The sequence below is a fragment of the Chionomys nivalis genome, chromosome 19, assembly GCF_950005125.1.
Source record: "Chionomys nivalis chromosome 19, mChiNiv1.1, whole genome shotgun sequence".
NCBI lineage: Eukaryota > Metazoa > Chordata > Mammalia > Rodentia > Cricetidae > Chionomys > Chionomys nivalis.
In genome coordinates, this window is record NC_080104.1 from 42,510,424 (window position 1) to 42,535,673 (window position 25,250).

Genomic DNA, 25,250 nt, shown 5'->3' on the forward strand with positions numbered 1-25,250 from the left:
GACTGCAGGGGGGGTCAGGACACGATGGTCCCCGTGTGTCTGTCTCCTCGCAGGGGACCCCTCTGCTAGTGGACCAGGAGGCACGGAGGAATTGTCGATAGGACGAGGGCACCAGAAGAGGGAGAATGGCAGGGGTGTGGGGTGCTGAGGTTACCTGGGAGGTTGCTAGGAGGGGTGAAGGTCCAGAGATGTAGAGGGGGCAGTTACAGCCTTGGCTGTTAGAAATTATGAAAAGAGACTTCTATGGAGGAGCAGAGAGGCGTGGTCTAGCAAAGAGAGATGCCATAAAGAACTCAGCATGAGAGATGGGCTGAGGGGGCTCTGACTGCCCTAGACACAACTGGGGAACAAGGTGCCAAGAGGCTACGGCTCACAAAGCTCTGTAAGGCCTCCAGGAAGCCATGGCTTCCCTGAGCAAGAAGGGACTGTAACCTCAACCGCTGCAGACGCACCTGTTACCAGTCCAGGCCAGTGGTTCCAGGCCTCTGGCTCTCTCCCTGGCACCTGGCATGAGGAAGTATCTCGGAATCAGCTAGAACTGTTTTTTTTTTCCTAGAGGGTCACCATAGGATTTGTTCACGTCTAATCCCAGGAAAGCAGCATAGTCCCGTTCTGCCAGGCTAGAGTTCTCTGCCTGAGCCAGCGTCCTCTTCCCTGGGAGCTGCCCCTCCCTCAGCGGAACTGCGCCATTCCTCTGCAGATGCAGGGATGCCTGGATTGACTGACCCCTGCTACCATCTGCCCTCATGGAGGATGGACATGGCTCCAGGTCCCCCAGTATTGGGACACCCTAGCCCGCAGCTGGGCCCTCTCCAGCCTCAAGACGACTGTTTCCCACATTCTGTTTTGGAGGGATTACGCTTGTTTGTGGCGGAGGTAGACACTGCTGGTCACAACAGTCCCAGACAAGGGCATCGCCATGACCCTGGGGGCCCCTCTGACAGGCCTCCACCCCTTCACAGCTTGAAAGACCTGACCTGACTGCTAATGGGAAAACCGAGCTGTGCTGCGCCAGGAGGCAGTAAATTTTGTGAGTCTGAGTGAGTGGATGGAGGCAACTGTGGGGGCTGTAACTTCCACTTCCTGACACAATGCAAGCCTCTCAGTTTATGCAGAACTAATTAAAGATCTCTGGTGTCTCACCGCTTCCCCCACCAGGCACTCATAAAACACCACAGCTAATGGCAGCCTCCAGAACCAGAGTGGGGCGTGTACTCCTAGCTGAATGAGTCTCCTTTCCAAGATTTCTTCACCCACCCATACCTTTCCTTCCTACTGCATTTTTTCCCCCTTCTGGAAGGTTCTGGAGGATTCTGGAGCCTCCCAGCCAATGCCTGGGTATCCTTGTTGCATCTGGTACCATGAGAAGGACCCAGACCTGATTTGAATTCTTTGACTTCTCCTAGCTGAGACTCGGGTGAGCCTCAGTTTCCCCATGTTCTAGGTGGGAACAAATTACAACAGTTCCCAAGGGGTATAGGATTGGGAACAGTGCAGGCTGTATTACAGGACAATGCTTGGCCTACTGCTGGCATTCATAAGTCCTGGCTGTCATCAAAAGTATTATACTCTTACAGTTATTGTAGTAACTGCTTCCGGGCCCTGGCTCAAATAGTTTCCTTGACTAAAATACTATTTCCTTTCTGATCTGCTAAGGGATCGCTGAGGTCCGTTGCAAACAGTCAGAGAGCTTTCCTGCCCCTTCAATCCATCGGTCAGAAGTAGGTCTCTTCCCATGCTGCTGCAGGTAATGTAGCTATGTGACCCACTTGAGCAGAAGGTCCTTAGGAAGTGTGGTATGAGATGATGCTGAGAGGGTACTCATGCATTGAACCTTCCCACCTTGGAGGCTGCTCTGAGCCTACCTTGCTGTGGGGAAGCCTATCCAGCCTGATGAAAGGCACCTGGAGAGCAGAAGCCACCAGCCAGTACCACCCACAGGCCTGAATAAGGCTACCTTTACCCTCCTAGCTATCATATGGTAACCCCAGTGAACCCAGGTGGAACTATAGAACCCCAGGTCACCAACCCACAGAAACATAAGAGATGATCGTGATTTTAAGTTAGTCTATTTGGGATACTTTGTTACACAACACTAGCTAGCTGATACACCCACTCATATGGTTGAGCGCTTGACTGCTTTAATTCTTCCCACTTGGACTCTATCTTTCCACCCTGCTTTCAGAGTGATTTGTAATAGTAGCACTTAACCGTTAGCTTCTGCTAGGGCAATCTGGGTGGGAATGCTTGTCCGTCTGGCCTGAGAACTGCTCTCAAGCAGGGCTGGGTCTGTTTACACCCCCTTCTAGGCTCAGCATGGAGCTTGTGTTAGAGGGGCCCAGTATTCTGGCTGATGTAGGGGAAGCCCAGCCCAAGGGGGCGCGCTCGCCTCGGGCTAATGTTTATGTATAAATCTGGTGGGCGTGAGCCCTGCCGGTCCCTTTTTATTTCCTTCTCATCGCTGGAACCCTGGTTTTGTAAGCTCTCCCCTTCTTCCCCTTAATAAAGCTGATATTAAAGCTAGCCTGATTAATCCTATTTGCCGGTTGATTACGCCCCTACAGGCTCACCCAGTCCAGATACCAGACACAACCAGCCAGGCCATAAGAGACACATTCCCTTACTTGAGGTTGGATTCCATCAGCCCGCCGAGGCCCTGTCCCATCGGTTCCTGTCCTTTCCTGAATATTCAGACAATCTTATAAACAAGGAGGCACATATGGCTGGCACAGGTGTGAGCAGATGCTCTTACCCACCCAGCCCTGGCTGTGTGCACCCCTGTAATGAGGCCCCTCTTGGGTTCCCCATAGAAGAGGTAGTGTCCTCCCTCCCCCTCTTGCTTACCTTGCGGCCATGGTAGCCCTGGATCCCTGGATCTCCCTGGGGAGGAAAAAAAAAAGCCAAATGTTTTTTCATACCAGACCAGCTGGTGCTCTCTGCTACACAATGCCACCTTCTGCCTCCCAATGACCCCCCCTGGGAGGTCCTCCAGACCCATCTATTCCTGGAGGTCCCCCAAGGTCCCCAGATACGGTTCTGATGGCTGAAAGGTGCTGCAAGGGGTCAGCTGTTGGGACACCCGGGACATCCCGTTTTGGTTTTCCCAATGAATCTCCTTCCCAGCCCCTTCAGCTCCCTGCATCCATGTTTGCAATGCGGTGGCCACCCTCGGTGCTTTATACCCTCTGGTCCCCAGGGTTTCTGACTTCAAAGTGCAATTGCCTTTGCCATCGTGGGCTGCCAGGCAACATTTCACAAGGGATCAGATCACTTTGGAGGTTTTTCCATATTGGACAGTTTTGGGGACACTATGACCATGTCATGACATCTGTCTGCCTTGTGTTTTCAACTAGAACACAAACTCCCAGGCAGTCAAGATTGTGCTTTCTTCTTTTCTTTTCTTTTTTAATTCTTTAGAAAACAAAAACAACCTTTTTTATTTTATTTTATTTTATTTTTAAGACACGGTCCCCTGTAGCCCAGGCTGGCCTCTAACTTGCTATGTAGCCACATAGAACCTTCTGGTCCTCCCTGCCACTGCTTTCTGGTTGCAGACATAGGCATCACACTTTGGTTATGAAGCACTGGGGATTCAAACCCGGGGCCTCATGCATTCTAGGCAAACCCTCAACCACTATGCTACACCTCCAACCCTGGAGTGTACCTTCTATGCCAACCATAGAGCTTGCTTAGCCAGCTTGAGCACCCGAAAAAGGTGTTACATATTAGGATCAAAACAGTCCAAGAAGAGGATGAGATGTTTTAGAAATGGACCATGTTTAATCCATCACTCAGTTCCAGTCCCTCTCAGATGGCACCCCTACAGGGAATGCCTTCCCTAGAGCACCCATTATCACTTAGGGGAGCACTCACCTTTGCTCCAGGAGGCCCAGGTAAACCCTGTAGAAATAAGGAGAAGGTGAGTGGATAAGTTAGTCGTGTTCACAGTGGAGGCTGAGGCAGAGAACCCCAGATAGCTCCAGGCTGGAGCAGAGAACCCCAGATAGCTCCAGGATGTCCTGGAGAGTAACTGACACCTAGGGAGGGCACATGGGGACAACAGGCTAGCATCTCCAACTGGAGCCATGTGGGCACTGTGGGCAATTGTGCTGAGCTTGCCCACTGGAAAGTAGGTCAGTGGCCTGGGGCTAAATTGGCAGTGTGGCTTAGTAAAGATCCTTCAGTCACGTACCTCCTAATTTAGGCCCCTTGCTGGAAAGCTGACCTTGCCCAACAAAGCCCTGATCTTGCCCTTGGCCCTGAACCCCTGAAGAAGAGCCTGTTAGACCCCGTCTGCCACAGCAGCCGGCCATGGTGAGTTGGTGTGGGTACAGGGGCCTGTGGGTACCGAGGGAGAGACCAGGGGTGACTGGGTACTGTGGTCTTGGGTGGAGGTCTGGGCAGTAAATGTGGGCCAGAGAATGCCATGAAGTCTAGGTCCAGTCTGTTTCAACTGGTGTAAAATACACTCAGGGTTTATTCCTCTATAAATGATCTAAGAAAAAACAAACAACAATACACCCTGTTGTCATATAGAGAACAAGAGCCCAGTACTGGGTCGGAGGGTGGTAGTGGCAAAGCCGTGAATTTGGGGTACTTTGGAGGCTTGGTCTGGCTCAATTTTCTAAATTCATTTCCTTTCAGTTTTTCTGTTTTCCCCCTTGACAGACGGATGGGAGGTGTGACTAACCCCCACCCCCGCCGAAGTCCTGGGGTAAAACTGTGTAAGTATGCCCTTTTGGGACCAAGCTAAGCACAGGCTGTCACTACAGCACAGCCCTCCTAGTCCAATGGGAGAGTACGGTGGCCAGAGCTGTTGTCCAGGTCACAGGGACGGTCCATGAAGTCTCAGGATGGCTAAATGTCAGAGCAGCTGAAGGGCCTGGGCACGAACTTGAATGACTTTGGTGCCACCTCTTTCAAGCTACTTGGAAGACTTTATCGGCATTCTACGCATATATGTCTGCTATACTGTGGCTGTGGAGGACACGGTCTTGGCCAGAGATTGAAAATGAGTGAGCTGGAGGTGTATCTGCCACTTGTGGCACCCTTCCCCAGCAGCGGCAGTACCAACCCTCAGGCCCATGGATACAGGGCCCCACTGACTGGGAAGCTGGCCTGGAAGGCGGTCCAGCAGCATGGATCCTGCATTTACCTTGGAAGACATAGACATCAGAGGCCACCCCCAGTACCTTTCCAGAATCCACTGCCATGACTCTTGGTTTTCTTAAACTGCGGCCGAGGATAGATGGAAAAGACCCTTCAGACCCCCCATTTACTCTGCAGTGATGTAGCGCAGCACTTATTAAAGTGACCCATGGAGACCACGACTGACAAGGCCCTGCAGCTGTGTTGGTAGAGCTGGGAGGGCGAGCAGGCGAGCAGAGTCGCAGACATGGATGGTTTCTCACAGAGGTCACCCATGTTCGGGTCCTTGACAAAATGTTTCTGTCATTTTGGTTACTATTCAAGGTTTAGAGGCTTCTGGAGACGTCTAGGAAGCAAAAGGGAGAGATACTTACAGGTGGTCCTATAGGCCCTGGCAGTCCTGGGTGTCCCAGAGGGCCACTTGGTCCTGGGGGGCCTGGTGGCCCTGGAGGGCCTTGGATGCCAGCCTGGCCTTGTTCCCCCTGAAGTCAGAGAAAACTTGGATTAGCGAGAGGGTCTCAGAGCAGCGGTCAGACCCCACCCCCACCATGCGCCATGCAGCTGCCGAGGCCTCTGTGGACCCTGCTAGGAACGCAGTGGGGGGCAGTGGGTGGATGGTGAGGGTAAAGGTGGCAGTGATGGTGACTGCATGCAGGGGCTAACGGCAGCAAGGAGTGCTCCAAGACATCGGGTTGCTGAGCTGTGGGGGCTTCTAGCAGTCTTCAGGGCAGAGGACTTGGCAGTAGTGGCAGAAACAGAGAGTGAGAGATGGCCGCTGGCCTGAATCCAAGCCCTGCTCCTGGCCTGGCCCAGTGCCTGGGCTCAGCCCAGGTGGTCTGCAGCCTGCCTCTACCGCTCTCTGAATGTATGGAGTTTATCATCAGCCTTGGCCTCCCAGTGACAGGATGGGAGCACGGGGGTCCATCTTAGCATATGCTGGTTTTGACTATCTGTTCCAGAGGATCAAATGAGACCCGAGGTCAGAGGCCATGGGGTTTTATCTGGCTCACTTGTACAGTTGAGCTGGGCTCGTCAGTCAAGCCCTTGCTCTTTGGAAGTAGCCTCCAGCACCATCTGCTAAATGCATCAGTCAGGATCTTCTCTTACGTAAGCTTACCCTTGCGGCTAACTCGCGACCACCTTGTGTAACATGCATAATCAATATATATTTATCAACAGGAAACTGGCAGGCCTTCTCATGTCCCATAGTGGCTGACAGTATAAAACCCTAACTCCCGCCGGGCGATGGTGGCGCACGCCTTTAATCCCAGCACTCGGGAGGCAGAGGCAGGGGGATCTCTGTGAGTTCGAGACCAGCCTGGTCTACAGAGCTAGTTTCAGGACAGGCTCCAAAGCCACAGAGAACCCTGTCTCGAAAAACCAAAAAAAAAAAAAAAAAAAAAAAAAAAACCCTAACTCCCCAGAGAGTCTGCAGAGGTCATGAGGGCAGCTCCTGGTTCTGCTCTGGAAACCAGGGTCAAGGCAATACGGGGAAGTCTTGCCGGGCCACCTCTGTGTCTTGGACATGGACACAGCAACAGGTGGCAGCTGGATGTACTCCTCTGGGGAAGTGGTTCTCAACCTGTGGGTTACAACCCCTTTGGGAGTCACACTATATCCTGCACATCAGATATTTACATCACAATTCATAACAGCAGCAAAATTATAGTTGCGAAGTAGCAACAAAATGAGTTTATGGTCAGGGGGTCACCACAACATGAGGAACCGTATTAAAGGGTCATGACATTAGGAAGGTTGAGAACCACTGTTCTACGATCTTCTTCTACCAACTGGAAATGAAGAATATGGCCCATGGGGAGCAGGGAATGCAGCTACCATAAGATAATCATGCATGGTTCTGGTATGTATGTGTATGCACACGTGTGTGTGGAGGACACACACGTGTGCGTGTAGTCTTGATATCATTCCTCAGAGTCTGTGCTCATTTCTTTTGAGAAAGGGTCTCTCATTGGGACCTGGAGATCATCAGTTAGGCTAAGGTGGCTTGGCCAGAGAGCCCCTGGGGGATTCTCCTGTCTTTCCCATCCCAGGACTGGGATTATAGGCATGTGCCTGGAGGTCCGAACTCATGTCTTCCTGCTTGCCCAACAGGCACTTACTGACTGAGCCACCCTTTACAGCCCTCACAGTAGGACCTAGAATGCAGTAAATGTCCATCAAAGGGTGGCTAGAGCAAGCAAGTCTGCAAGTCACTGTGTGTGTGTGTGTGGCGTGTTCAGGGGCTCTACCTCACCTTCCCTCAAATGGGGCCTGTCTGCAGCAGGATGAGTGCCCATGAATGGGCCTGGCGCTGCTTTGAGCTGCCAGTGGCCTCCCGAGCAACCCTTGGAGCCCTGGAGGCTCTCGAGGATTTGGTGGGGTAATGCGATCCGCGCTCTACAAGAATGGGCTGAATGCTTAATAGGCTGCGCCTGTATCATGTGACTCTGTATTTTTAGCTGATCATTGGAGTGAGTTTTCAGCCTTATTCAGTCAGGGACTTGAGTATCCACGTTCCTTGGTTGTGGACTCACCAGGCAAGTAGCTCAAGGTCCTGCCACTCCCTGCTCCCAGGGCCCTGGGGACACCTGGGCCACAGAAGGCTGATGAAGGGTAAGACAGGCAGCCCCTGGCCTCATGTGACCTCAGACAATATGGGGCCTCAAAAAAAAAAAATATCAATGATGCTTTTTCCCTGGGAACCTGCTCCTGGTCAAGCCTCCTTGGAGACAACAAGGCAGAAGGCAGGAAAGTAGCTGTTTGCCTGCTGGTCGTGGGCCATGCCACTCTACAAACTCCCTCGCTCCTCACGTCCAGGCTCTGAGTGGTGAAACTCAGCAGGACGTATGCCTGAGCAGGGAGAGTGTGTGTTCAGGCGTCAGACATCTGGCTCTCATGTCCACTTCGCCTTCTTGCTGTTCCCGTGACTCAGTTTCCCTGCCCTATCACAGTCCCTGCACCTGTTCTTACTTTACTGTGGAGGGAGCTGAGGCACACTGGGAACAGGCAGAGAACCTGGGCATAAATCCTAGCTCTGTGACATCAAGCAGCTTACTGAACATATCTGAGCCTTTATCTCTGTATCTGCGCAATAAAGACAGTGGTATACCACTGAAAGACAGCATCAGGCCTGCAAACAGGATGTCGGAATGCCTGTTGTCGGTGGCTGTCAGGTGTCATGCTGTGGAGGGGCCTGTATACTGTGCCTTTCTGCTTTCATGGCAACACTGGGTCAATGATTGTCTAATTTGCGGTAACTGTTAGAAACAGGTTCTGGCATAGTGGGTAACCCCAGCTGCCCTGCCATGACCCTAAGATGTGCCAAGCCCCTGGGAAAGCTCCATGTGGTGTCTACCTGAAAGGTCCGCCTTTTAATGACAGGGGGTGGAGCCAGCCGCACTGAATTGAGGAGAGGCAACAGCTGAGGAGAGACAGGAGTTGCAAGGCCAGAGGTCGCAGGTATTCAGAGTGGTGCAGGAAGTCCCCAGAAGGCCAAGTGGAGAGAAGAGGAGGAGAGAGATCAGTGTGAACACAGCAGCAGGATAGACTTGGGGGAAGGGTGCGGTAGGCACCCCTAAGGCTCAGCTCTAGGGACAGACACAATGCTGATCTGGCTTTTGGCAGCAGCCTCATCTGTCCTTTTGAAGGCATGGCCTCATAAGTACCCTGCCTCAGCTCTGGCTACTGGCTAGTAGCCTCCTTGAGTTCCGGAAGAGGGGCTCTCCCTGACCAGACCCACCCACCTCTGAAGTCATACCAGGCCACTCGGGCCACGTAACACACCACTCAGCATTGCACTGCCCCACCCAGGCCTGCTGGGTGGACACCCGCTGCTGGGCTGAGGGTCGGGAGCCACAGAACGAGCTAAATTGGTGCGTGGAGTCAAGCTGGCGTGTGGTCCCTGTGGGTTCCTTTTTGGTAGGACAAGAATGGTTGACGTCAGCGAATCTGAGGACCACGGTCAAGGGAAGTTAAGCCTGGCCTCCGGGGTTGAGTTGGCTGAGGGTGTGGCTTGTGAGGCATTCACTAAGTACTGCTGAGGCCTCATTCTGTGGCTGGTAAGCTCAGAAAAGATGTCTTAGGGTGGTCAACCACTTCTAGGGGGACGGGCAGCTTCCGATCACATTATCTAACATAATTTTCATTTTGGGTCATTTTTGCTGCTTTTTGTCTCCTAGGCTGAACCTGTGGAGATGACCAGAAGGTTAGAACCCATATGAAGACAAAGTCCTTGGGGGGCCCAACCCCATGTGTTTAAGGCCCCTCAACTCGCCAGAGGCCCCTGGGCTGAATGTGAAGAACATCCACGATCCAGCCAGGCTGAAAACTCAGGGAATTAGGAGCCCATATGGGGTGGCCCTTCTAGGCTATTCCTGTTGCACACGGGGGCAGCTGCCACACACTGAGCCATGCAGAGCCCCATCCCCCCACGCTGGGCCCAGGGATGTGCGATGTTGTGCTCTGTGTCCAGGAAGCGTCTCAGCCAAGAGGGGCTGGAGCCCATCTAGGACCGACAAACCTTTAGGGCAATTATCGGGTTGGAGCGCAGAGCTGCCAGGACGCCGCCTGGGTGCTCCTGGTTTGGGAGGTAAAGGGAGGGGTAGCAGAGATGGGGTCATATGGAGCAGGAGAGAGCCCACAGACCTAGCAACCCTGCCGGATGCCAAAGGACTTCCCGCTCATTGCCTAGCTCTTTCCTTTCCTGCTAGACTAGCCAGGCTGTCCTGGGGACCTGTCAGCACCCCCACCTCTGCCCACCCCTTGGAAAGTCACAAATCTACTAAAGGCTTCCTAGGCTCACACTTCTAAATCAACTGGCCTGCTGGTTCGGTCTTCACTATTCCTCCTGTCCTTGCCTGCTTGAAGTCCTTAGACTATGCTTCTGGAACTTCCTACCACTGTTCCCTTCTCTGTTCTTGTACAGGGTTGAGGGGCAGAGATCATGCCCTCCCCAACCTAAGCATCCCCGCAGAATCAATGACACACTACAGAAGGTCTTGCAGCTGTGCTGTCTCTGTGCCAGGGGATGCTCTTTCTTTTGGGTAATACAGCCATCTTGTTAAGTCCATCGTTCCAAATAAACACAGCTGGCTTTCTATTGTTGTGTCAGGATGGAACGGCAGGACCCTACATCCCTGAATAGGCCTGGACCTCAAATCTATTGCTGCCTTACATACCAAACCATGCACAGCCTCTCTCTGGTCCAAGGACCCAGATGTCAGGGACCACCATGGTTTTCTGTGTCCTGAGAGGCTGGGTAGAGGCTGGCCATGCTAACCATACCTTCTCAGAGACCCTGGAGAGTGAAGTACATTCTGAGCCTGCTTTGTGGAGGGGGGTAGAAGTGGGGTATGAGTGGGGTGAAGGGGTATGATAGGCTCTACCCCCTAAGTTCTACCCGGCCCAGCTGTAGTAGCAGCCAGGGAAATAGATTGTGTGTTTCTAGGTACACTGTGGTCCCTATAGATGGAAGATCTCCCAAGATGATTTTTATACTTTCTGCCCAGCACTGAGCATGACAGGGCTGGGCTACAGGATGTCCCACTGGGGCTTCAGGGAGGAATTGGGGAAGGACTCTGCCCTTCCTTGTCTCCAGCAGGGCACAAGTGAACATTGGGTTCTGGAGACTTAGAGGAAACCAGGAAAAGACAAGGTCAAGAGGAACCATCTCAGTTCAGAAACATCCCACCCCATCCTAACACTCCTGCTGAGAAGGGTTTCCTGTGTTCCTAACAGACAAGATGCACACTGCCTCTAAGGATGCGGTGGCCAGATGATCTCTCCTCCTGGAAATCTGGGTCATGTGAGACCATGACTAACTCAAAAGTCCCTCATATTTGCCCTGGACTGCTGGACAAGCGCGCTCACGCACGCGCACACACACACTCTGCCTTACAGGACAGAGAGGCAACACCCAGCCCCATGCATGCCTCTTGGCCAACAGAGGGCAAAGCGAGACACACAGGAAACTCTCAGATACTTGTTCATCAGACAAACAAGGTCATATAGGATTCTGGCTCCATGCAAACAGACACAGTGACCACCCTGACACAGTGCCGAAAGCAAGTCATCGTCAGCTGTAGGGCGGAGCACACTGCACCTTATACAGGGTGGCAGGTCCCCCCACCCCAGGGTAATGACTGGGCTTGAGGATGGGTCAAAGGGCACCCTTAGCTTGAAGCATCACTTACCCGGTGTGGGTACTCGTCACACTGACCCTAGGGAGAGGGAGAGTCAGAGGTATTAGGTTCTTATTAGGGGAATCTGTACCCCATAACACACCATGCATCTCCTCACCCACTGGTAACACTGTCCTGCTTTGGGCCCTCTGAGGCAGATGAAGTGGTTCCCTCTCCTTGCCTCTAGTAAACAACAGGAGGAACCCTATAGGGCCAGAGTTCTGGGTACAGAGACAGGACCTCACTACATACCACCTACCACGATGGTAGGATTAGGAATTAAGTCCAGCTCGCTTGTCAGTCCATGCCCTGTGTTAGTACTCAATAGCCCTGATGGAACCAACAGACTTTATAATGGCAGTGGCTGGCAGGATTCCAGGAACATCTCCCCTAAGCCAAGAATGCCAGGCTCCTGCACCACTGTCCAGGGATAAACCTACCAATCTTGGTCAGAAAATGAACAAGACAGAGAATGCAAGAGGCCAAGAAAGTTAGGCCAGCAGGGTTCTAAGTTCATGTCATAGCGTGCAGGAACCCAAGGGACGGCAAGTGGACAGGAACAAACTGCGTGCAGGTCATCAGACCCAAGACTGATAGTGTGGGGGTGTCATTGTTTTTCTCTTACATACTAGGTATCTCCAGAGTTTTGTTTTTTTTTTTTTAAAAAAACCAACTCAGATCTGGAAGTGGCCTCTCTGATCCCTCTCTGCTCTGGCCCTGGTGAAGGTCTAGGAAGCCTCAATTGCACTTACCTTTTCTCCCTTTTGTCCCTGAGGGCCCTACAAAGAGAAGGAAATGACAGTGTCAGGGCTCAAATCCCAGGCCACATGGTACCCAACCTCCCTACTGGGGACAAGGAAGAGGAACTACTGACCGGTTGTCCTCGGGGACCCACCAGGCCCTGTGGAAGAAAACACACGTGTCAGTGGGTGGGTAGGTTGGAGACACGTGCCTGGTTGGGTTGACACAGATGTCAGCCTCCTAGGCACTTCTCAGACTGTCCCAAAGTCCTACAGGGCAGGACTGCCTAGGTTCAATTGGTCTAAGGTTGTATGGCCTTATATGCTAAGCCTCAGAGGGTGTGGCCAGTTGTTCCCTGTCCCCTTCACTCATTCCTCCAGACACTGACACCCCAAGGGCCCTCTGCATGGGAGGCTTGGGTGCCAGAGTATTTTACTCTGAAGGACTCTACATCCTACACCTGGGAGCCTCAGGAGACTCCAACACAGCCTGCTTCCAACTCTCCTGGCCACGGAACCAGAAAGTCTGGTCTTGTGGAATAGTTTAAGATGTGTTACATTGCTTTATGTGGTGGAACATTTGTTTTAATGATGCAAAGATATATGGCATTCTTTTATGTTGCATTTGCTTAACTCGGTGAAGCTGTGTTACTCTGTCTGCCTAAAACACCTGGTTGGTCTAAAAAAGAGCTGAACAGCCAATAGCAAGACAGGAAAAAAGATAGGCGGGGCTGGCAGATGGAGAGAATAAAAAGGAGGAGAAACCTGGGAAGAAAAGATCTAGTAGAGAAAGAAAGAGAACTCCAGGAGCCAGTCACCCAGCTACACAGCAAGCCAGAGTAAGAAGAAATGCATACAGGATAGAGATAAAAAGCCCTATTACAAAATGTAGATGGGATGACTTAAGAAAAGCTGGCTAGAAACAAGCCAAGCTAAGACTGGACATACATAAGTCATAAGAAGACTCCATCTGATTTATTTGGGAGCTGGGTGGTGGGTCCCCCAAAAGAGCAAAGGGTGAAAAACAACCATCAACAGACTTTGGAATAGGTGGGGCAACAATACATTTTAAGAGGCTCGTGGTGTACGGCAAACTGGGATGGACACCCTAATCCATGTTGTGAGTTCCCTGGAAGGCACAAGGGGACTTGGTATTTCTGTCAAGGTCGCCTAATTGTCCGGATCAAGGGAGAAGTGGGGCTCAGTGTCTGGTGAACTTTCAGGAGACCTCACTGACGCTCTAGTTGAGGAGGCCCATGCTGATGTATAGGTAAGAGGGCAGGACAGACTATGTGTGGGCTGACCCCTCTGGGGCAGGCTCTGCCCTTCCTCACGGGGCCGAAGATGAAGGGGCTGGCATCATCGCTGCCTCCCAGCGCCAAGAGAATGACAGTGTTCAGACATGGTGGCTCAGGGTATGATCATGGAAGGCTAGTCATTTCCAGTCCAACATGCTCTGAATTTGAACCCTTGCCTGAACTTCTGAGGTCGTTGTTAGCCCTATGCTGGCCGGTGGGAACTGCCTGAGTACCAGTCTCTAGGCCTCTGGGCACCTGGCTGAGTGGCCTCAGTGGGCCAAGATGTAGAGAAGCCTCCTGTTTCAGACTCACAACTGGCTCTATCTCGAAACTAGGAAACTGTGAGCAGGTGCACAGTGGTGGGACTTGAGAGTCCTGTATTGGAAAAAGCTCAGGCTGTGCAGTCTCGGAGCGTGAGCTAGTTACTAGTTGACCTGTTAAGTTATGTGGCACGGGTCAAGGGTGACACTCTGGCTGTCTCCAGTGCAGGAGATAAAGGACTTACCACGTCTCCCTGCACGGTGTGAGGATCTAGGGAAGTGAAGGGTGTACCCAGTTGATGGGGGTGACTGTGATAGGGCAGGCTTGGTCCCTTTGTGGGAGTGAGACCAGGCTAGTCCCCCACCTGTCTTGTGAAAGAAAGAGAGGGGTCTTACCGTCTCCCCTTTAGGTCCAGGGTGGCCCTGGAAGAAAAAAGATTTCATGTACATGGTTTAAACACGGAAGCCCTCACTCTTCCCGCTCCAGTATGTTCCTCCTTATGCAGTGCGGTTAGCTTCTTTTTGTTCTCAGGGCCACCTACCATTCACTCATCTGCCTAAACCCTAACCTGCAGGTTGACTGGGCCAGGGGCAGGGCCGTCTCCCCTTTCACTTTGCATGCTATATTAGTAGTTAACTGCTCTTCAAAGAAGAACAGAGCTGAGGGTGTCTCCAAGGACCCCAGCTACATCCACTATACACACCCAGGGCAGCTGTGCGGGGGTGGGGAGATAACTGACCTTGTGGTGAGTAGACGTGACTGCTGTAGCCTCTGGTGGTGCGGGAGAATTGTTTGTATTCTGTCAATCATGTTTTAAATAAATGCTGATTGGCCAGACACTCTGGGCTACATGTGGTTGTCTAGGAAGGTGACCAGGTCCCCACCTGAGGTGACAGGAGCTATCCGAGGGAGAGTTAGATGTTTATTACATCCCCAGGGCATGTACTTGTGGGGATTCCAAGAATTTTGGAGGGGCAGCCATCTTCCAATTGCTATGACTGTTTGGACCAAGAGACCAAGTCCAAAGGGTTAAGGTGACCAGAGGTGAATCTGAGTATGTATGTGAAGCCTCAGCTATGGAGGGGACCCCAACTTTGAGGAGAACAGGAGACTTCTTGGCACTTTGGTAGTACTGGAGCAGCCTGTGCCACTCCACCTCTCTACTGTCCCTGCTGCCTCCTTGCCTCCCCAAATTCCTGATCCCAGGTCCTTCAAGGAGCTGCTCACAGCCACCAAAGTCTACGGATGGTTTTTGCTCCACTCCCTGAGCATCCAGCCTGACCACCAGAGACTTTACCCTGCAGTAGCCCATTGAAGGCAGAGGTGACTTATACAAATGGTTCTCCCTCCTCTTCCCATTAGCCAGTTTTCTTTCTATGGAAATATCTTTCAATTTCCTGGGGTGTAGGAGGGCCAGGAGCCCCAGGTGAGCAAGCTGGGCAGAGGCAGGACAGAGCTCAGCTCAAGGGTCTACTTACCCCAAGAATCCACTTACCGGCTTGCCGTCAAGACCAATGGGACCCTGAAAAGAGAAAGGCTTGATGCAAAGGCCAAGTTTCCCAGGTCTCCTGCCCAGGAGGCAGCCCTGGAACAGTGCATTGCCTGAAAGCTAATATTGGTTAGCACCGACAAGTGGCTTCCCTGATTCTGCCCCCTGAGAACCTATTTAGGTTCCATGGGCAAGGGTTAAAGGATACTGCAATGGCCACCCTACTGCTGCTTCCCTGGTAGGCCTTTCTTCAACGCCTGACCAAAGGCTAACCAGCTCACTTCTCTGGCTCACCATCTGCCCACATCCTGGTATCAAATGGGATGTAGCAGCCGGAAGTTCATTCACTCAGCTGCTGCCTGGCCACCACTATCTATATAGATACCTTGGTTCTTTCTTGTAGCAGGAGCCCAGCCCTGAGCTACCAGCCCATAAAAGGTTACAGAATAGGTCCTTAGTGACTAGGAATCAGGAGGGAAACATGGCCTCAGAGATTATCCCGGTGGATGCACTTTAACCCAACCAGGCCCAGGACCTATCCATCTCTGCTAATCTTAGCTCTCTGTACTTACCGGAAATCCAGGGAAGCCGCGAGTGCCTGGCTGACCCTAGGAAAAACAGCAGCGAGAATCAGTGAGGAGCCAAGCCTATCCTTCAGGCTCATCTCTGTGCCCATCCCTGATTCCATGTTATCAGCTATGAGCTGGCTATGGGAGGGTGGAGAGGACAGAAGGGCACATCATAGCAGAGTTCCTGTAGGGACCAAGCTGGGGGGAGGGAAGGAAGCAGCCAGCATCCTCTGGGCTACTTCTAGAAGTCTCCAGGGACACGCCTCACTGCTTGGGCCCCCTGAGCCTTGACATGCAAATAGACAATAGACCAATGGGGCAATCAGGACAGTGCGGGGCTTACTCTGAATTGCACAGAGGTCCTGGACCAAAATCAAAATTTTCTTGATTTACAGGCATTGCTCATGGCTACAATCTAAGGCTGACGTGGAAGTCTGCAGAATTTAGCCTTCAAAACTGTTTTCAGGGTAGAAGGGGTCAGATTGTTCCTACTCTGCAGGCTTCTCCTAGCGGCTGGACCATCTCTGGATTGTCCCTGTCTCTCCGGGAGGAGAGACATCCAGGCTCATTTCTCTATAGGTGCAGAGTGCCACAGAGTCAGCTGTACGTTTCCTGGTCACAGCCCAGTGGCTAATGGTCAGGATTCCCAAGAAACACAGAGCTGTGGTTTCTGGTCTGAGAGGCTAACCCGAAGGTCAAGGGTACCAGAGAGAAACCTGAAGCCTGGTCACTCCTCTCCTTAGGATTCAGCAAGGACTTCCCTGCCTCTCGTATCAGTCAGGGTTCCAGCAAGTCAAAACACTTGCCATAAAGTCTGATGACTTTAGTGCAATCCCTGGGACCCACATAGTGGAAAGAGAAAACCGACTTCTACAAGTTGTCGGCACACGTGCTCACGTGCGTACAAACACACACTACATGTAATAAAAATTTGACTTGTGCTGTTTTTTTTTTTCCCCAGAGTCTCACTAAGTAGCCCTGGCTGCCCTGGAATTCACTATATAGACCAGGCTGGCCTCGAACTCAGAGATCCATCTGCCCCTGTCTCCTAAGTGCTAGAATTAAAGGTGTGTGCCAATGTGCCTGTTTTTTAAGATGAAGCCATCCCCCATTGCATCCCTGTGACCTGGTTACCTCCCTTCCTGTCTCCTCTATGCCTCTCTGTCTGCCCCAAATAGTGGATCACCTGCTTTTCCTGAAACACACGCCAGCTCTCAGCTTGGGGGCCCCCAGTTTACAAGACAGAGCCTCTTTCCAAGTATGGACTGTTGGGTCTGGAAGACTGAGTTCTAATCCAGCCGAAACCAACAACTGCCAAGTCTCCCCAAGCCTCAGTTTCCCCATCCCTAGAATGGGAATAACCAATGAAATCTCATCAGGTCACAGAACCACCCCCAATTCTGCTTGTAACACCTCTAGAAATAGAAGCTACGCCATTGAGCGCTTGTTGAATTAAGCTGACCAGAGGGGTACCAGAAGCCAGCCAGACTGCTTGTGTTTACTGTATGTCTGTATATAAGCTCGTGTGTCTGTGTGTGTGTCCATGTATACACAGGTATGAGCCTAGAGGCCACAGTGCAATGTCAAGTGTCTTCCTCTATTGTTCTTCTCATGAGTTTTACGGACAGTGTGTCTGTTCGCTGAAACCAGCGCTCACTGATCTGGCTAGACTGGTCAGTGAGTTCCACGGATCTTCCTGTCTCCGTCTCTGGTGCTGTGGTTACTGACACGTGCCACAGTGCCTGACTTTTCCTGTGTGTGATGGAGACCTGACCTCAGGTGCTCACCGCTGACAAGGTGAGCGCTATGCACTGAGCCACCTCCCCAGTGTCTTGGGACCCGTGGAGGTCTTAATCAAGAAGCAGTTTTCGAGAACAAGATCTCAACCCAGGGACAGTGTCTCTGCACTCATGTGCTGTGACCCTGAAATGTTTCCAGGCTCCCTGGATCCTTCCTGGGTCTGTGCATAAAATATTCAAAGGCCAATGCACAGGAAGGCCACCCATCTGGCCAGGTGGCATAGGACCCCTTGCCATGTCAGGGTCGGGTGCTGATCCACAGGGAACTGACTAGCTGAAGTCAGCTGCAGTCTCAGGATGGACTTGGGGCACGTGTCCAAACGCCAGCGAGCGGCGACACCACTCATATGTCAGAGGGCGCTGGCCTCTGTCCTCTCAAGGATAAGGGTTGCTAAGAATAGGCCTAAGGAGAAACCCGGAAACTGTTGCAACCTCTGAAACCTCCCAACGTAAACTTTCTGTAGCTGCTCTGGACACAGAGGGGCTGGAGGAAAAGGTCAGGAGGGAAGGGTTCCAAGAATCATCTTCATAACATCTCAGCTGTTATTTACGTGGCTGGGATAATCACACGCTCTGCTAATTACAGTGCTGGCTCCGGTAGGCAGCGCGCATCCCTCCAAGTCCGGGACTAACCAGGGCTTTTTCAAGGCTCTGGGAAGGAATGCTGTCATCGACCACATGGAAATGGGACTCTGCTTCCTGGAGAGGTTGGGCATGAAGAAGGCAGTTGAGGAGGCTTAGGACTGGACTGTAATTTACATCTCAATTTATGCTGAGCTTACGGCCTCTTCCAGTGTTTTCTGGTCATGCCGATGCCAGGCTGGGGAGCTGGCTGTTTGAGGCAATGTATTATTATGGTGTATGCTTTAATATGTTAGACTAGTATTATATATTATTTATGTAACACGTGTTATGTAAAGGGTATAGACAAGCAAATATATTTGAGACAGGATCTATGTTGCCCAGGCAGGCTCTGAACTCCTGGGCTCAAGGGATCCTCCTGTCTCAGCCTCATGTAGCTCAGGCTGCTTCAAATCCACTATATAGGTGAGGCTGGCCTTGATCTTTTGGCCCTCCAGTCTCCATCTCCCAAGTACTTACACGTATGCTTCACCAGGCCCAAATTACATCAGAACATCTTATTCGTCTTGATAGACTGGGTAGGATAGAGATTCACTATCAAGATAGAATCAGAGGCTAGGGAGGTGGCTCAGCTGGTAAAGCCCCTGCCTCATACAACTGATGACCTGAAGTTGATCCCTGGAGAGCATGGAAAGGTGGATGGAGAGAGAGCAGACTCTGTGAAAGTTGTCCTCTGATCTCCACATGACGTACATCATGACAGGAATGCTCACACGCTCACACACACACACACACACACACAGAGAGAGAGAGAGAGAGAGAGAGAGAGAGAGAGAGAGAGAGAGAGAGAAACCAAACTTTCTATTTTCCTTTTCCTGTCTCATGCCTCAACACCCATTTCAGAACAATCCACCTTTCTCTTTCTACTGCTAAATGACACTTTTATCACAAACCAAATTCAACCACAATTGACAACAAACAATTCAAAGACAAAAGGTGAATTAGATAGCATCTGCAAGGAGCTGATCTCAACAAACAGCTTTATTCAGACCAGGTCAGAAAAGATAACAACGTAACAGAAAGGATTAGTTAAGCCAGGCCATTAGGAAGTCTGTCATTCCAGCTACCCAGCAGGCTGAGACAGGAGGATCCCTTGAGCTCAGGAGTTCAGAGCCAGCCTGGGCAACATAGATCCTGTCTCAAATATATTTGCTTGTCTATACCCTTTGCATAACACATGTTACATAAATAATATATATAGAGAGATATAGCCTGGACCAGGGCATTTAGACAGCACTCACATCCACTCCCATTCAATGCGCTCCCACTGAGTACAGGGAGAGGCCACCTCTGTATGCTGTCACATTGTGTACCTCATTCACTTAACACAGTCCAAGGGCCCCCGGCCTTGGGATATATTTCCTGAACTCTTACGGAATCCTTTACACACATCCCTGGCTGCCGTCTCCAGCCTCATCCTTGCCTTCCCGTCCAGTCCTTTTTCTAGGTACTCCTCTTAGTTCAGGAGCTTGACACCCTCCTGACCCTTCTTCCCTGGGTGGACTCTGTAAGACCTTGAGTGTTGTTCCGCTATCCTTTCCTCCTAAAGCCTTTCCTTCCTGGACTGGCCCAAGCCCAGCGGTTCCCTTCCCCCATGTCCCTACTACTCCCTGCTGCAGCGCCCACTATCTGTACAGTCATGGCAAACGAGACCGTTGTCATAGGCCTGGATGGCAAGCTTTTAGAATCCCATCCTCTGCCCACACCTGGGGGGGCTTTAGGTTCCTGACAGACACTCAGTAGATATGTCTACCTGTAGGAGCAGCTCCTCGTGCGTGACGGTGGGAGCTCAGGTCCTTCGTACTGGTCCCCAAAAAGCAACTGGAGAGCCCATGGAGGGGATGGGCCCCTTGACATGCAGTCATCCCTAGCTTGGCCATGACCTGCCTAGTACCTTGGGGTCTGGCCTCCCATTCCCTTTCATACGGCTTCTATGAGGACACTCAGACACTAGATTCCCACTCTTTGGACCACTGGAATGGAGTCATCCTTCTCCAAGTGCCTGGATGGCCCCTTTTTCTGGGACTCTTGAGCAGCCTCCAGGAGAATGGGCAGGCAGCCCTTAAGAATGGCAAGGCTGGAGCCAGGGTGGTGGTGCCGCACACCCTTAACCCAGCACTCGGGAGGCAGAGGCAGGCGGATCTCTGTGAGTTCGAGGCCAGCCTGGTCTACAGAGTGAGTTCCAGGACAGCCAAGGCTACACAGAAAAACTCTGTCTTAAAAACCAAAACAAAACAAAACAAAAAAAAGAACAGCAAGCTGGTTCTGGTGAGCAGTATTTATCCCGGGCCTTTCCTGACAGAGTGCAAAGTCGCCTGTCTCCATGTCTCCAAGTGCCACCTAAGGCTTGCTTACTTGATCTCAACTCTTAATGTCAAGCAGACTTCTTGTCTGCCTATCTCCTGCTTCCACAGGCTGGCGCTGCAGGGGCAGTTGAGGGGTAGCCTGGTGTCTGATAAGGACTCAGGGTAGTTTGGCCTTCTGGCTGGTGATCAGTGGCCAGCGTCAGGGGACTCTGGGCATAGTCAGGACAACAAGTTTCACAAAACCAATGGAGGCACCAGCAAGGGCCATCTTCTTCCCCTCAAGGCGAACGTCCTCTCTATACAGCCACACTTCTGGCTGGAAGGAGCTCTTGGGACAAAAATACGCCTATCATTTACGAGCCTGGTAATCGATGTGGGCGCGAGATTCCCAGGTTCCTCCTGTGACGTGTTGGGATGTGGGGAAACGACACGCCTGCCTGTTCTGAAGGCCCAGCATGTGATTAGTGCCCGTCACTGTGACTTCCTAGTCCTCTGCTCCGGCGGGCCACTACCTTGGGGGTGGCATACAGATATCCTACATACCAGATATTTGCATTACTATTCGAAACAGTAGCAACGTTATAGTTATGAAGTAGCAACAATTTTATGGTTGGTGGGGTGGGGTCACTGCTCTGTGAGGAAATGGACTAAAGGGTCGTTGCCTTAGGAAGGTTGGGAACCACCCCGCTCCTCACTGTCTGCGCTCCCTGCTCCCCATGCTCCCTCATCATATGGCAGGTTCCTCACGCTCCTTATCAGGGAAAGGGAGGCCCTGACCAAACCCCTTCTCCCCTGTGTGCCTGTTTCTTCTTCAGACAGGCTGTACTAGACTATGCTGGATTCCCGCCCGCTCCCTAACACTGGTGAGTGGGCACCTTGGGTCCCCAGTTCTCCTCTTTCCCAATGTGCTAGCTTGCTGAATCCATCACCATCCTTAAGGAAGCATGTCAGAGGGAAGTCAGATGCTAGTTAACTCCCAGAACCTGGTACTGACAGTGAGGAGGAGGCTTAGGGTGTGTGGAAGGCGGTTTGGGGCTTCATTAGAACCAGGAGTAGTGCCTGGGATCAGTGAACTCGGACTGCATCATCTTCTCTTGATTTCAGGAAGGGGAGATTAGTTCCAAAGAAAGCCAGGGCACCCACCCAGGGCAGGCAGCGCCTTTCCCTCCTGTAAACAACAGCAACCGCCTCTCCTGCCTCCCAGCTGCTGGAGTCTTGCGGTGAGAGGCTAGGCCCTGGAGCCCTTCCAGGAGGCAGCAGTTTAGGTATAATTAGTCAGCCCGCTTTCTTTAACATCAACAGCAATCCTGAAGGCCAACAGCGCTGACCACACCGAGTGGGATGGCCACACCCGGAGGCCGGTGTCAAAGCTCACCCTCATCCCCCCAAAAGCTCTTTTCATTAACTCTCCCAACCTCCATACCCCCCCGAAAAGAACAGCAACAACTTACAGGGGGGCCTCGAGGCCCGATGATGGACATCCCCGCATCTCCAGGGGCACCCTGTAGGGAGACAGAGGGTGTATGGAGGGGTAGACAGAGGGGAGAGTAGTGGAAAAATGATGCGAAAGGGGACGGGGGAGCTGGCATTTGGGAGAGGGGATGCCAACCCCATAGACCAAAGGGAGCCCAAAGACAATGAGAGCCACGAAGGGCAGGTATGAAGCAGCGTATATGAACAGATATGGGTGGGGGAGGACAATGGGCTCAGGAAATGCAGAGAGGAGAGCAGGGTGCGTGACACTGAGGGGCAGGCAGGAGACACAGGGAAAGGCCGATCAGCAGTGACATTACACCCGTTTCACCTGGCAGCACACCCTAAAATGTTAGACAGGAATTACAAGACTAGAGGGTCAGAACCAACAATACCCCGGCTGTATTGGCCCAGCAGCCTTGAGTCCAAAGGCTGGATGTCCCAGAGAATGTTCCAGAAGGACGAAGGCTCAGCCCAATGCAGAGCCCCTACAGCATGTTCCAGAGCTACTTGGCTGGTAGTCCTCGGTGCTATTACAGTGGTTGAACCAGCTGGGTAAACATGGGGTGTATATGTGTAGGGGTCCCCACACGTAGGGGTCCCCAGCAGGAGCCCATAGCAAAGGCAGGAGGGGAATGAAAAAGCCCAGGGCCCTGAGTTAAAGTCATGGCAGCTTTCTGAGTTCACACAATGCTCCCGAGAGCTGGAGCTTGGAATGTTCTGTAGCCCTTGCTTGGTTAAATGTCTTAAATGTCCTACCTCACATACAGGCAGTGGTGGCTTCAACTCAGAAGTGTAGCACTGTCAAGTGGTAGACGTAGCTGGGGGCAAAATGCACACTTTGAAGGGAAACACTGCTCCTTAGCAACTGTGTGATTTGGAACAACCTAATTTATGTCTATGGTAGGGCAAAGAACATCTATCATATAGGCAGAATATGGAAACTGCATGGGATAGTACTGGGAAGTGTTGAGAAGTACCATGTGGTCTGAGGAAGGCAATATGTCTCTCCTTGCCAGTTTCACGCCCATAGGATGGGACCAATAGTTTTGTTCCATTTGGAAGACCGGCCAGCTCTATGGTCAGTAGCCTCAGCCTTGGAGTCATAGCACACGGGGCTGCTCTCCAGCTCCGTCACCTTCTAGTTGTGTGACCATGGACATGTAACTTTCCTTCTCTGTGCCTGGTACACAGAGGACTAGTAAAGCTTCCAGGAAGGTCTGTCAGTGTCAGCTGGGTCACTAGAAACAAGAAACTCACAGCGTGCCTGAGGCTGGAGTGTGCCCGAGGCTTGGAGCAACTATCACTGTTAGCGTTTGTTGTTACTTTGGGGATAGAATACTCTGTTGCAGAAACAGTGTGTGTGTGTGTGTGTGTGTGTGTCTGTGTGTTGGGGGAGTCTCATGCCTCCAGGCAGCGGCAGGAGGTAGGAAGAACATTATGAGTTTCAGGTCAGCTTAGTCTATGCATGGAGTTTTAGGCTAGCCTGAGCCACAAATCAAACTCTGTCTTTAATAAAAAAAAAAGGGGGGGGGCAGAAAAAAGAGGCCGCTAACACTGATATGTCCAGTGCCTATGAGGAGGGAAGAAAAGCTGAGGACCAGGAATCCCAGGTTCTGGTCCCTACTATGTTACAGCTGGGGACATCGGACAAACCCAAGTCCTTCCCTGGATCTTACTTTCTGTTCTGATTGGATAGGTTACACTCTGAAATCTCCAGAACCCACCAGGCTGCTTTTTCAGGATGGCCCCCCTCCTCTTGCTTCCCTCCATCCCGGGAATTCTGGCTTTCCAGGCAGGTGAAGGGTCCCTCTCTGTGACTCTGGGGTCCCCCTGGGCAGTCCGAGTTACACAGCAGTGAGAAGCCTGTCTCCTCTTGTCGGGGTGGGTGACAGTTCACAGCTAGGAATCAGAGCAGTGGGGTCCATCATGTGGTGAAGGCAAGTCAGGGCAGACACACTGAAGCCGGACAGCTGGGACCCTGCCCAGGAATCCCAGGGCTCCACACCAGGGTGTGGAGGATGGTAATCTGAAAGCCTCCCAGTAAGAGACAAGGTTGGGATGAAGGTGGAGGGGCAGCAAGGACTCACCTTCTCGCCTGGTTGACCTTTGACACCCTGGGCAGGCAGCCCCATGAAACATAGGGTGTGGGGTAGAGAGGGTCGGGGGGGGGGGGAGAAAAAAAAGGATGAGAGACAGACACTGACATAAGAATCCGTGTTAATGGCACAGCAACTGAGCAAAAGCAATCACCGTGAAATAAGAAACACAGCACAACAGAACACAGATGCAGGCACGCGACGGCCATCTCAGCCAGCAGGCACGGCCAGCTGCTCTCCATCACGAGGAGAGGAAACGGGGACCCTGTCCAAGTGCTGCGTGCACGTGTGAGCTAGCAAGTGAGTGAGTGAGTGAGATACACACACACACACACACACACACACACACACACACACACACACACAGAGACAGAGACCCAACCTAGCCAGGAAACCTCCCTGAGCAGCCAAGGTCCAATGGCTTGTGATCATGAACCCCAGGAGCTGGAGGCATGCAGGGGTGGGAGGGTAGGAGGTGGGGGGATGGGGAGGAGGAGACGTGACAACCACAGAAGGTGGCTACTGGGCCTGAGTGGTTCAGGTTTGAAATCCCAACTACTTGGAAACTGAAGCACGAAGAACACAAGTTCAAGGCCTGTGAGTTCAAGGACAGCTCGGTGGGATTCTGTCTCAAAGATAAAGTCTAGAGAGAGCAGGGGATTGAACCCAGTGGTAGGATGCTTGCCTCCTAAGTTCAATCACCAGCACTATAAAAAATGGCAGCAGTGGCAGGAAGCCGGAGACACAAATTCTGCCAGGATGGAGGGTGAGTCTAGTACACAAAGAAACCTGAATACCTAGTCTTGGGTCCCTTGTCACCACAGTGGCCAATGGACAGGCAGCCTCAAACTACCCAGCTTCCAACAGGCCAGTGGTGCCACCTCTGGTGAAGTGCAGGAATGACCCAGGAATTTCACACCTACTGGTCACTGGACACTCCAGTCCTTATCAAGTGGTTTATGCCAGGACCCCTAGTGAGCAGCCAAATGGGCCATCCCATGTTTAAAATAGCACCAGCAGCGAGAAGTTCCAAAGTGGTTGGGACGGAGATTTGCCCAGGAGGTGGGAGGCTTCCGGTGGCTCCCCTACCTCACCCCATTGCCACCACACAGGAAGCTCTGGTGGGGGGGGGGGGGCGAGAAACAGTAGCCGGAAGTACATGTTTCACTCAGCAGGACTTCCTGCAAGCCAGCTGCTGCACCCAGGGGGAAAAGCTCCCAACACCTACCTAACAGGAGCAAGGACCA

General features: G+C 52.0%; 1 protein-coding gene across 1 annotated transcript in view; it reads right to left on the reverse strand.

Annotated features, from left to right (window-relative positions):
* The window catches only part of Col13a1 (collagen type XIII alpha 1 chain), a 79,807-nt gene that overhangs the window by 42,051 nt on the left and 12,506 nt on the right, over positions 1–25,250 (reverse strand). The window contains exons 4-15 of the mRNA XM_057751810.1: positions 23,995–24,021; positions 21,883–21,933; positions 15,688–15,723; positions 15,122–15,148; positions 14,022–14,048; positions 12,202–12,228; positions 12,080–12,106; positions 11,340–11,366; positions 9,668–9,724; positions 5,523–5,630; positions 3,874–3,900; positions 2,845–2,880 (exon numbers count right to left, since the gene is read on the reverse strand). Coding sequence (XP_057607793.1) covers positions 2,845–2,880; positions 3,874–3,900; positions 5,523–5,630; positions 9,668–9,724; positions 11,340–11,366; positions 12,080–12,106; positions 12,202–12,228; positions 14,022–14,048; positions 15,122–15,148; positions 15,688–15,723; positions 21,883–21,933; positions 23,995–24,021 — 477 coding nt within the window. The remainder of the gene's footprint in view (positions 1–2,844; positions 2,881–3,873; positions 3,901–5,522; positions 5,631–9,667; positions 9,725–11,339; positions 11,367–12,079; positions 12,107–12,201; positions 12,229–14,021; positions 14,049–15,121; positions 15,149–15,687; positions 15,724–21,882; positions 21,934–23,994; positions 24,022–25,250) is intronic.